Here is a 12,799-nt window from a genome sequence, read left to right as displayed (position 1 = left end):
GTGTTTTGTTCAGTCTGTAGATAACCGAATGTTGACCAGTCAGTTGACCACTCCAGTGATTAACATCGTGAGCATGGACCTACGTACATAAGATACTACGATTATGTCTCCGTGGCTGGGCTTAGAATTTCGAAGTTGTCTTAGCGCTAAGATAGTCGTAAGCTAATGTTAAGATATGGCACTTACGACTATCTTAGCGATAAAAGAGCTTCGGAAATCTGAGCCCTGACTACCCAAATAAACTTATGGCAAGTATGGGCTACTGAAGACCAAATGAGTTAACTTTGTTACGTTTTATGAATGTCGTGGTTTCAGGTAATGGCAAACTTGAGAACACGTTAAACATTTTAATCATGCGTGTCAGAGTTTTAACAAACGAAGTATTTTGAGTAATAAAGTTACTGATTGTTCACAGAACCCATTAACAGAACAGAAGCTATTATGTGTCCCTTATACGCACGCGTTAAAGTGAGCGAGTCAGTTCTGAGTCAGTGAGGGTCTGTTTTGCACGCTTGGTCAAATCTAATGGTGTAATTCCTAAAAAAATTAATCTTCGTCATATCTGAACGTCTGAACAATGCTATAAAAAGTGTTTGTACAAACCACCATGAACATATCAACCGCCTTACGGAGGCCTTGTAACATGACGAGTCTTTTCGATACTCTGAACGCTGAAGTACTTTATCAGTCCGATATCGACGTCAAGGCTATTGTCTGGTTTTGTTTTCAGGTGTACTTGACCTTCACTTTCCGCTTGTACATGCGATATCAACAAATGATTGTGCATTTGAGGAGAGTGGAGGAATGCCATAGCGTTATTTAATGAAAGAAAAGAAAAAGAGTGGTAACTGCAACCCGTCACAACTGTTCTCTACCCGTGAAGGTCCGGGGTAGGCCTTCAGCAACCCATGCTTGCCACAAAAGGCGACTATGCTTGTCGTAAGAGGCGGCTAACGGTATCTGGTGGTCAGGCTCGCTGACTTGGTTCCTAATTAGGCAGATCGATGCTCATGTTGTTGATCACTGGATTGTCTGGTCCAAACTCTGTTATTTACAGACCGCCGCCACACAGCTGGAATATTGGTGGTTGGGGTGTAAACCTAAACTCACTCTCTCACAACTGTTCTCAGATACATGTGGTAAACTGTACATACTATCCTTGCAGTGTTAGCTTGTGGACATTCAAGAAAACCATGTATGTTTGTTTTTGCCATACGTGAACATCTGATTTACTTTCACCTGGTTCATATTTAGCCTGCGTTTGGTTTGCGGCGTCCGTAAACAGCCCGTACTTCCATTTCCGAGCTGTTGTCGTGTGACGGCCCTCAGATCTTTCGCACGATTCTACTTGCGCCGTTGCCTCTACGATTTTGTCGAACAATTTGACAAATGTGGAGTAACCGTAAGCCTGTAGCCGTAGGTGGGGCATCGTAGGGGGCACAGCACGGAGACCGCACTTTGATCGTGAGGTAAACTAACTATTGTGTAGTTTTAAAACATCGCACAGCAACTGCACTATCACCGTACGATCTCCGCTCATCCTCCGCACGGATATCGCACTGGCTCTTTAGTAAGCGCCGAACCACAGTACGATCTACGTATGATGTGCATATTGTCATCAAGAGCTCATTTGTTATCTCAGACATGCCACATATTCGTTATGATAATCCCATTTACTGACCTAACATATCGGTTTATCCATCCACTGCAAAACACCTGTGTAAGTCACTTTCAGCAAGATGTTCGGCCCGAGTGTCTTAGTGGGCGCCCTTGTCCTGCCACTTGTCATCACAGGGGCTAAAAGAAACGTTCTTCTCATCTTGGGTATGTATCAGTTCATGTGTTAGGAATATCTTTTAGATAGGGATAGGGTTTTATACTGGTGACATTATAATATGCTAATATTTGTTATATTTGTGATTAACCCTTCTCAGGAGAGTACAGATTCTAATACCGATGTTAGGTTGATTCTAGTCCGGGACTCGAACCCTCACTAATACAAAGCACACAAGCCCACTCAGCCAGCATGGGTTCCGCTAAAATGAATCCGCTAAATGTCTGGCAAATGGTACTCACGATCTATCCTGTTACATTTGATCAGAAAGGCATGAACGGCTGCAAAGTTGGATCTTCTTTCTTATGTTTAAATCGTAAGATCACATGGTCCATGTCATGTTGATCTATCTTCATCTTAAGTTCCTTAGTATACCTGTATTGAGATATCTTTTTAACAATCGCGTTTTAAGCAGAAATCTGTATCCATTGTATTTTTGCATATTGTCGGCATTTTTAAGGCTTTTGGTATTCTGTTAGTGTGTATACTTTATTCTGTGACTGAAACATTGTTGATGTGATGATAATATTAAATTCATTTCGCGAGGTTCCTGGCTAGAATTAGTCCTCAGCAACCCGTGATTATCGTTAAAGGCAACTAACTAGGTTGGGAGGGTCAGACGTGTTGTCTTGACTGAATAAATATCATCGCATGCCGAATCTGTATATCAGTGTCTATGCTGTTGATCCAGATTTGATTATTTACACACCAACAACATAGACCTGGAATATTGGTGAGTGGGACGTTAAACATACAAACAAACAAACTGTTCACTTGGTATAAGTAGGTACTTATTCATATATGGGCGACCCGTGAAGATCCGGGGTAGATTAGGCCTTCAGTAACCCATGCTTGCCAGAAGCGAGTATTCTTGTTTGTAGTTGCATTTCACACAAGTAACTTCTTTGTATGTTACAGATTCCTGTCGTGTTACCCTTGAAGGTCCGTGTTTGAATATTGGCCTTCAGTAATCCCATGCTGGTTGTAAGGGTGGCTGACGGGATCGGGTGGTCAGGCTCGCTGACTTGGTTGACACATGTCATCTGTTCCCAACTGCGCAGATAGATGCTCATGCTGTTGATCACATGATTGTCTGGTTCCGATTAGATTATTTACACAGCGACGCCACATAGTTGGAATATTGCTGGGTGCGGCGTAAAACTAAACCCACTCGCTCGTATATAGGCACTTCCTTGGCAATATCGGAGACGGAAAGCACTCGTACACTGGGCTGTTTCTGTTTTATCCGCACTCAGCTATTATTCCGGCTACTTGGCGGCTTTGATTTTTTAAAAACAATTGGCAGTTAACAGACGATCCAGTGACTAGCATCTTGAACATCGATCTACACAGCTGAGATACCTTGACATAAATCAATCTAGTCAGTGAACGGTTACTAGTTTGATTTGCAGCTATCGGTGGTTCAACATCAAGCAAAAGTCCATGTGGTGCATATAATGTACAATTTATTCATATGTTATATGGTATTCGTGGGTAGACTGTGAAAGCGGAATCTGTCCAACTGATCTTCGTTGATGCCCAGGTGACGATGCAGGTTTTCAAATGGGAGCTTATAACAACACCGCCTGCAAGACACCGAATTTCGACAAACTAGCTGCAAGAAGTGTGCTGTTTAAACAGGGATATACCTCCGTCAGCAGCTGTTCACCGAGCAGGTAGGATATGGCCGATATATGGGGTCCACAGGATAGTACTTGCTGAAATTAGGTAACCCATGTGAGTGCTGTCAATCAATAAATCATACCGGGCTCAATGACATGCAGCTGTTTCCTTAGCAGGCAGGACGTTATCCAGAACAGAGTCGTTAATCTGCAGCTGATTTCCAAGCTGATAGCATAACCCATGTCAGTGATAAGGGCCAGCCCACGGGATGTACGTCATACTGTGACCGCAAGTACCATGGTGTTGTTGTAGCCCAACGGTAGTTCATACATAGTACATTCATGTATAGGAGTTGTTAATTCTGTATAACTGACTCATACACCACAATGTAGCCCTAAACGTGTATCTGTTTGCCTAGAGGTAAACTACAAAGTGTGTACGTGTCTAACGAAAACAAGATTAAGGGATGCCTGGAGGTAAACTACAAAATGTGTACGTGTCTAACGAAAACAAGATTAAGGGATGCTTAAAGGTAAACTACAAAGTGTGTACATGTCTAACGAAAACAAGATTAAGGGATGCCTGGAGGTAAACTACAAAATGTGTACGTGTCTAACGAAAACAAGATTAAGGGATGCTTAAAGGTAAACTACAAAGTGTGTACATGTCTAACGAAAACAAGATTAAGGGATGCCTGGAGGTAAACTACAAAATGTGTACGTGTCTAACGAAAACAAGATTAAGGGATGCCTGGAGGTAAACTACAAAATGTGTACGTGTCTAACGAAAACAAGATTAAGGGATGCCTAGAGGTAAACTACAAAGTATGTACGTGTCGAACGAAAACAAGATTAAGGGATGCCAGCTTCTCTGTTGTGAGTAACACGATGTTTCAGAGCGTATGCTTGCTCCTTCATCAGTTGATGCATACTCTCCAAAACGTCGTGTTGTCCACAATACAGAAGCTGACATATATAAATCTGGCTTTCCAATGCATTCCACTTCTAAATGCCCTTTAGAGATGTGTACGTCTGCTATACATGCAGACACGCATCCTGTGTCGAAATAATTGTATGCATTATTATATCAAATAATGAAACGATTTCTTTTTAAACGCAAGACATACATTCCCAACCAAACAATAATCCTGCGGACACAATATATACACAAAGCATGTAATATAACATCTCAGCACTGTCCCATTGGGTTTCAGATTGTAGCATAATATTACTCCAACATTTGCGATGCTATGGTCGCTCCAATTATATTAGGTTGACACGTCAGAAAACGCTGATCAAAACAGTTTGAAATGAAATATTTCCTCGTGGCCTTTTCCATAAGAGCTGTACTTCTAACCGGCCTTCCGGAACACCAGAACGGGATGTATGGAATCCATAGTGGATGGCACCATTTCAACTCCTTCGACAGCGTCAGGAGTCTTCCCGTCATCCTCGACAACGCTGGCATCAGGACAGGTAAGAACACTTCATTTGGGTAACTTTGCCTCAAAGCGCACCGATTAATTGCAGCTCTAATACTCAATGAAACGCTGATCATAAAAAGTACATCAGACTAGTTTGTCGAGTATTTCGCATAATTTATGTCCTAAAAATGAAAAAAAAAGCATGTTTCAACTATAATTAAACATGTGACCTTTAACCTAATGATGGAGAAGGGATGGAGACGGAACACCACAGACACATGACTCAATGACGTTGCCGGCATATGCTTCCCGTACACCTGGCACTTCAAATATGTTAAAGTGAGTGAGTTTAGTTTTACACCGCACTCAGCAATATTCCAGCTATATGGCACCTGTTTGTAATTATCGAGTCTTGACCAGATAATTCAGTGACCATCAGCATGAGCATCGATCTATGCATATGGTATTCGGCGACATGTGTCAACCGAGTCAGGCTACATGATGACCTGATCTCATCATTAGCCGCCTGTTACGACAGGCATGAGTTGCTCAAGATTGTTTCTACCCCGGATGTTCACGATTTCAATGTGTTATAGTTACGTTATAGCATTACGGTACACATTTATTTTAATAGTTAACAAGGAATAGCTATCAGTCTTATTGCTGCCCCTTTCTTTCATTACATGTACAATATGTTATACCATAACGTTATATTAATACATGCAGTTGTATTAATACTGGTCATAGTTGAAAGCCACATTGTTGTCCTCTGTATATTTACAAGTACATAATCTTAATTTATATAAATAGCTAATAGGGAACTATAATTAAGTTTTGGAAACAGGGCACACAATTCAATCTTCTCCATCTTCAGGTATCGTAGGCAAGAAACACATTGGTCCTGATGCCGTATACAAGTTTGACTATGAACAAACCGAAGAAACGCACGATGCTAATCAAATAGGAAGGAATATCACCTATATGAAGCAATATATTCAGGAATTCCTCAAGGAAAATGACACAAGGTACGTTGGATCAGTACAGTAATAGGGTTCATCAACTTAGTTATAACTCGTCATTCTCATTTCAGCTCAACAACACAGCAGGTGGATGGGACGTGGAGAGTTCAATCCGTCGGTTCATTTTAGGTGTTTCCAGTATACCCGTAAAGATAAGGGTTAAACTTTATCTTCGATAACTCTTGCTTGTCGTAAGAGGCAACTAGCGGGATAGGGTGATCAGCCTCGAAGACTTGTTGAAAAATGTCATCGTATCCCAAATGCGTAGATCGATGTTCTTGCTGTTGACCATTGGACTGTCTGGTCCAGACTTTATTAGTAACAGGTCGCTGCCATATAGATGGAATATTTCTCAGCGCGGCGTAAAACTAAACTCGCTGTCTCACTCACTCACTCTCGAAGCTGACTATATGACAGAAATGAGTGTCTTTAAGCAATACTTCCGAGCAATATCAGCACGACCCAAGTCGGGGGCGTAACGCTATTTGGGGAATCGAATCCGGGATGGCCTGGTGATTTGCTTGTCACGCAAAAGACCCAGGTTCGAGTCCCCGCATTGGTACTGTGTGTGAAGTCTATCTATAGTCTTTCTGCGCGGTGATATTGCTAGATCATTGTTAAAAGTTGTGTTAATCACAACTAACTTACCCATTACTCAAAGGACAATTCATCTGGTCCAGATTCGGTTATTTACAGACACATAGCTCGAATATTACTGAACCAGGGTTTTTTACCACTAACACCGAATATACTTGACGTTTTGTCACTCTTTTCCATTAGGCCCTTCTTTCTCTATATTGGTTTCCACGATCCGCATCGATGTGACCAGATTCCTAAATATGGTGCATTCTGTGAGAGGTTTGGAAATGGAGAACCTGGGATGGGTGTTATCTCTGACTGGACGCCTGTTAAGTACGGCCCTGATGAAGTCATCGTTCCCTATTTTTTGCCGGACACGCCCGCGGCCAGACAGGACATTGCTGATATGTACACCACCTTCAGTCGAATGGACCAGGGTAAATTCCAAATAATTTCATAAAATCTGTTAGATGTGACAGGATCACTATCTAAGTTTCGAATTCCACCTTCGCCCTATTTATAATCATTGCTTTCAGTATTGTCGAAATGGTGTATCACGTTTCCTTTTAATTCGTAGCGGACACCCCATTTGCTAGCTTGCTGTTCGTAGTGGAGATTTAGAGGAGATTTTGGCTAACGCATAGACCTAAACTCTGATCCGACTCACGAAAATCATAATCTTGATATTTTGTTGAAGTAAGAAAGAAAATACATTATATAATTTATCTCGTGTATTTCTTTCTTACCCTTCGTGCCAGTCGTCACATTTCGAAGTGCAACGTCCATACAAAATTGCCCATGGTGCATGAAACAAGAAGACTTGCTCATCAGCTCCTGTGTTTATGTTGTTATTTGTCTACTGTTTCAGGCATAGGTCTTTTTCTCGGTCTTTTGGAAGCAGCTGGGCACATGGACGACACTCTCATTCTCTTCTCGTCCGACAACGGCATCCCTTTCCCGGGCGCCAAGACAAATCTGTATGACCCGGGTATGGGAGAGCCGATGATGATATCATCCCCACTTCACAGGGACAGTTGGGGAAAAGTACGTACCTGAACTCCACGGGCAGAAATGGCAACCCATTCTTGTCATAAGAGGCGACAATCGGGATCGGGTGGTCAGACTCGATGACTTGGTTGATCCATATCATCGTATTCATGTTGAGGAGGTCGATGCTCACAATATCAATCACTGGATTGTTTCGCCAAGTTTCGGCTATTTACAGACCGCCGTTAATCAGTGAAATCACTAATATAACACTATAATGGACTGGAAGGTTATAAAATAACTCATTCAGATCCAACTCGCCATGAAATGTTAGGCCACTTGGATTCCAGAACTGGGATTGACCCATTGAACCTATATCGGGAATTGAACCCAACACTTTGTGGTGACCCCTACGATCCAGAGTATAGACGTATCACGTTTCGCATTTGTAATTATTTCCATTTGATTCTTATGACTTTATTGTTTTTAATATTCATATTACAAACTGCACAATAGATCTAGATTGTGATTATGTATTGCTTTCAATGAAACTTTTCAAACAAGTAAATCCTGCAAGATGTTGGAGAACACATCCCAAACTCCAAACTCCAAACCCCAAACCCCAAACCCCCAATCCCTCAAACCACATGGTCAGTAACTGTCTCCAACTGCCTAAACTCACTCACTCACTCACTCGTCTCAAACAAAGTGCCTCTGAGCATTTGAGCTGGATATCGGGGCAATACAAATGTTTGTGTAACAGTATCAAAAACGTATATTGTCAAAATATTGGTCAACCTATTATCAGTTGTTTACTGTCAATGAACTATGTTTCAGGTAACCGAGTCAATGGCAAGCTTGATGGATTTCACGCCGACAGTACTGGACTGGTTCAATGTCTCCTACCCTAAATACAAGATATTTTCAGATGTCGTACAGCTCTCAGGCAAATCCTTACTTCCTGTCCTCGAGAACCCAAGTAACCTGACCTACGATCACGTGTTCTCAAGTCACACTTTGCATGGTGTTCACCAGCACTATCCAATGCGGGTACTCAGAACATCCCAATACAAACTAATTCACAACATTTTCCCAGATACCCCGTATCCCATAGCAACCGATGTGTACTTCTCCCCTACCTTCCTTGACCTTCTAAATAGGTCAAGGTCAAGTGTTCAACCATGGGTATGGTTCAAGTCCATGTCGGAGTATTATTATCGGTCCGAATGGGAACTTTACGATATCAGGGCTGATTTCAAGGAAAGGATAAATTTGGCCTTTGATTCTTCGCACCAAGCAGTGCTAAAAACCCTGCAAAAGCAACTGTATGAATGGCTGTGGGAAACAGACGATCCCTGGGTGTGTCTCCCTCGGACGTTGATCAGCGGTAAACAGTGCTATCCTCTGCACAATGAGAGAGAAGCGGATGAGATAAATCACTACAGGCATCGATACAAAGCAACCAGTTAGATATATTTTCCAACAAGTAGCAGTTTAGTAAATGAGTTTAGTTTTACGCCGTTTTTAAGAATATTTCACCTATTTCACGGCTTGAAACAACAAGAAATAGGCTTCATACACTGTGCCCATGTGGGGAATCGAACCTGGACCTTTACCGTGACTACCGCCATAATTGCAATTTAGATATATTGGCATATGTAAAGTAACGATACACTCTGTTTAATACGACATTCAGATGAGATAAATGAGCCATCGTGATAAATCAGACAGCTAGATATATTTGCAGTATGATGTATTATTGATGTATGCAAAGTTCAATTATACATCCATGGTGTTGATGAATATCAGATGAAATAAAGTGATCTTTGTATCAGTCTATATATTATTGTTGAAACAAGTGCTCTTACAAATAAACTGATATAAGAAATTATTCTTGTGCCATACGAGTGAGAGTAATGCGCCTAGTACATCAATGTATGTCGAACGGCTTGAGGCATCCGAGAGAGTACATCCGTGTATTCACATTCGATTGATTGTATGAAGCAGTCATAAAATCGGTGCTTCAAATTTGGCATAAACTGTGTGATGACGCTAACCACAACGGAAACAAGAATTCTCAACTCGCCTCTTAGTTTCAACATGGGCTGATGAAGACCATTTCTAATCCGGATCGCACGGACAAACATATGGGGCATTCTTGTGTGCACGATAGTGGGCGAGGACAGACCCTTATCATGAAGTCCATTTCTGGAGTCCCTCGATGTGATCTGACTGGCGTAAAACCATATTCACTCACTCCCTTCAGAGGGACTTAAAATTAGATCAAGTGTTTGTTTCGAGTCTTGGGTTTTTTTCTGTGGTTACTGTTTTGTTTTTGTTTTTTGTTGTTTTGGGTGGGTTTTTTTGCTTGCTTGATTTTTGTTGTTGTTGTTGTTGTTGTTGTTTTTTAAAATAAATATGTATAGACAAAATGTAAACTGCACATTATTATTTGAGGTTTTTTTTTCAGATAAAAAATCATGGTAACACCAATATCATCATTTTGATGGATTAATCAGCGGGAATCTGATCCTAGCAATGTATGTTGGTAATTTCAGTCGGTTGTTTCCATATCCTACCTCTAAATTGTAACTCTCCTGTTGCAAAGGTGATTCCATGTACTGCACACCTGGTGAGCATTGAAAATCTACCCATTAATCGTGGATCATTCGTTGAAATCCATTCACTTATTGAAGGATTTACATTAGCATATAATCAACACTGAAAGTGTTAGATTGTTAGGCCATATATATAAAATATCTTTGTTTCTCATTACCACCCCTCACGAAATTTGACTCAAACCTAAGATTTTTTTGTTACTTTTACACAAGAGTAAAATGAGAGACAGACTCTAAAAATAAGCATGGATTTTTCACACTTCTAAGTTTTGATTTTCTATCGGAGAAAAGGTGTAAGTTTCCACAGAAATCAAGAGGTTTTGGACAAAAAAATGAAATAAGATATGAAAATAAAATCTGCTTTGAAACACAACGTACCTCAGAAGCAGGAACAGGTCCTGGAACACAGACAAACAGAACTCGATAGTACATATCATATTTTCTTCATCATCTCACGTATGTGTACATCTGTCTTAAGCGTCATGACTTTTCTTTTGCTTTTGCGAAAGTACACATGCTATAATACTTTTGCTCCATTTAGGGCGAATGGTCTTATCAACGTGCGTATTACATTCCATCTCAATAAAATTACACTTGCAAACACGAGGATGAACCATTGGAATTGTAAATACAACCAACCGTACCGGATCTACATGGGCAAATATATAGCACCGTCGAAAGCCATCCGCCCGTACCCTCTCTTTTTACACAGTAAAAGGGAGTCCTTCCCTGTAGTAATATTCCAAAGCTGAAATGAGTTCGTGATTGAGTTTTATATCTGTTCTGTAGGGTGAGGCATGCATGTCAGTTTGTAATTTTGGTTTTTAATAGGGTACGTGGGTACTGGCGGAACTCTTACCTCTACCTGTATCACCGCTGAGTGCTTACTATGCCATGCTTATTGTGTCGTACTGTGCACTTAAGTTAACATTATACTGAGGTTCAAACTTTAGTTCAGGCAAGGGGAGATAACTCTTACGGTACATTACGTTCTGTTGGTTGCGAACGTTTTGTGGCAGGGGTTCCAAGTCAAAATTTTACATCCATAACATTCTCGGGACACTCCTTTTTTTCAATTTAAACTCAATTCTGTTCACTGCATTTGATGCAAACAAACACGTATATATACATCCCGTACACGTCTTTGATATAATGGGTAATTTTAAGGACCATTCAGTGTCTGTAATTCTTCGACATTGACAGCCAGCACTTGGCATCAATGTCCCTGGTGTTGTCACAATTATAAACTCGTATGTCATGGACATAACACTGCGATTTCTGCGTTAATGTAGCGTGATCTGGCTAAAACACATTAGATATTGTGTTTGAAACTGTCAACTGTCAACATAGGTGCCTGCCAATGTAGATCTATGCGCCATTTTGACAGCTCAGCATCCGAAAGCTCGGGGGACGTAGCAACAGTAACACGGTGGGCGGAGCTTGGCGCGAAAGTCGGAACCGTGTATTCATAATCTCTACCTGATATTATTATATTTCTAGTCAATGTACACATTTGTCCATGGGTTATATTCAGTGGTATGGATTGTGGTCACATGTGAAACATGCTTATTGTGTTTTGAGTTCTAAAATGGCCTCTGTCACCTATGAAGACTTCAACTAGTAACAGGTTTCTTTCACAATTTTAATGTCCAGCAAGGGGTTGATCTGTTGATAAAATTGATAATATAAAAATTGATAATTGATAATAATGACTGTTGCATTATAAGACAAAAACATGAGCAAGTGATATAGACATATATAGTGAGATAAATAATGCTAACATGGGAAGCCTACTTCTGATCTTCCCCAATGTTATATTGCTGGAATATTGCTTAAAGTGGAGTAAAACCAGGGACGTAGCTATCATTTTAAAAAACGCCCAGGCTTGTACATAACTCTTGCTAAATGGTTAGGCAAGCCCAAAGATTAGCTTGGCACTCGCTTGAAAACTTGTAGGTCACTCCAGTCACTCATTCTGTAACAACCTCTGTGGAGAATATTTTGTTGCTACTCAGAATATTCACCCAAAACACCTGAAGTGGAACATTTGGCAGCGGAAGAAGGCAGCACCTTTCCACATCAAAAGTCTTGTGAAACAGAATGTAAATACTGATTGTAATAAATATAAATAGAATGTAATGCCATGAGAGATCCCTTGAAATAGGCAGTTGGTGACAGTTTCAAGAATCTGAAATTTCAGTTTATGCTTTTTGAATGGCATGCTGAAAACCTGACTTGCCATGTTTATATAGTTTATTTATAACATTTGGTGCAAATTCACACATTAATTTTTAAATGAGAAAGGCACTGAATAATCATTGCATGCCTAAATATTTTCAGGACACATACCTTGATGTACAAAAAAACCCACATGGCATTAACCTACTACACTAGCACAGCACAAAACACTTTACATCAGACTTGCCCCTATTACTACAGTAAGGGTCACTGTAGTCTTATCATACAGGGGAAAATGAAGGGAAAGAAAATGCCATTATTGATGAACTTTCTATATGGACTGACAAGCTCTTTCAGTGTTCACTGTCACACAGTACATTTAACACGTTTAACAACCATCTTTAATCCTAGGCTGCTAGTGTGAAGGTCAACTTCAGGAAGATTCGACATTCATTATGTACATCTTCTGAAGTACCTTGTGTTGTATTTGGCCAATCTCGCACAGCAACTGCAACAGATGCAAGAGACTGAATTCATA

General features: G+C 40.6%; 1 protein-coding gene across 1 annotated transcript; it reads left to right on the top strand.

The window, feature by feature from the left end:
• Positions 1-1,733: 1,733 nt before the first annotated feature.
• LOC137281655 (N-sulphoglucosamine sulphohydrolase-like) lies at positions 1,734-9,356 on the top strand. Its single transcript, XM_067813042.1, has 7 exons — positions 1,734-1,824; positions 3,378-3,510; positions 4,799-4,932; positions 5,755-5,905; positions 6,680-6,915; positions 7,347-7,522; positions 8,303-9,356. Exons 1-7 carry the CDS (start codon positions 1,740-1,742, stop codon positions 8,933-8,935), a joined length of 1,548 nt encoding a protein of 515 aa, XP_067669143.1. The 5' UTR covers positions 1,734-1,739; the 3' UTR covers positions 8,936-9,356.
• The last annotated feature ends 3,443 nt before the right edge of the window (positions 9,357-12,799 follow it).

This window comes from Haliotis asinina, chromosome 1 (assembly GCF_037392515.1).
Source record: "Haliotis asinina isolate JCU_RB_2024 chromosome 1, JCU_Hal_asi_v2, whole genome shotgun sequence".
NCBI classification, from domain to species: domain Eukaryota; kingdom Metazoa; phylum Mollusca; class Gastropoda; order Lepetellida; family Haliotidae; genus Haliotis; species Haliotis asinina.
This window is presented reverse-complemented; position numbering and strand designations above follow the sequence as displayed.

What these genes read in the sequence shown, in the direction of transcription:
- LOC137281655 (XM_067813042.1), top strand. Translation starts at nt 1,740, where the DNA reads ATGTTCGGCCCGAGTGTCTTAGTGGGCGCCCTTGTCCTGCCACTTGTC. An exon ending in CTCAAGGAAAATGACACAAG is followed by an intron (nt 5,906 to 6,679) that starts GTACGTTGGATC and finishes CTTTTCCATTAG; the next exon opens with GCCCTTCTTTCTCTATATTG. An exon ending in ACAGGGACAGTTGGGGAAAA is followed by an intron (nt 7,523 to 8,302) that starts GTACGTACCTGA and finishes ACTATGTTTCAG; the next exon opens with GTAACCGAGTCAATGGCAAG.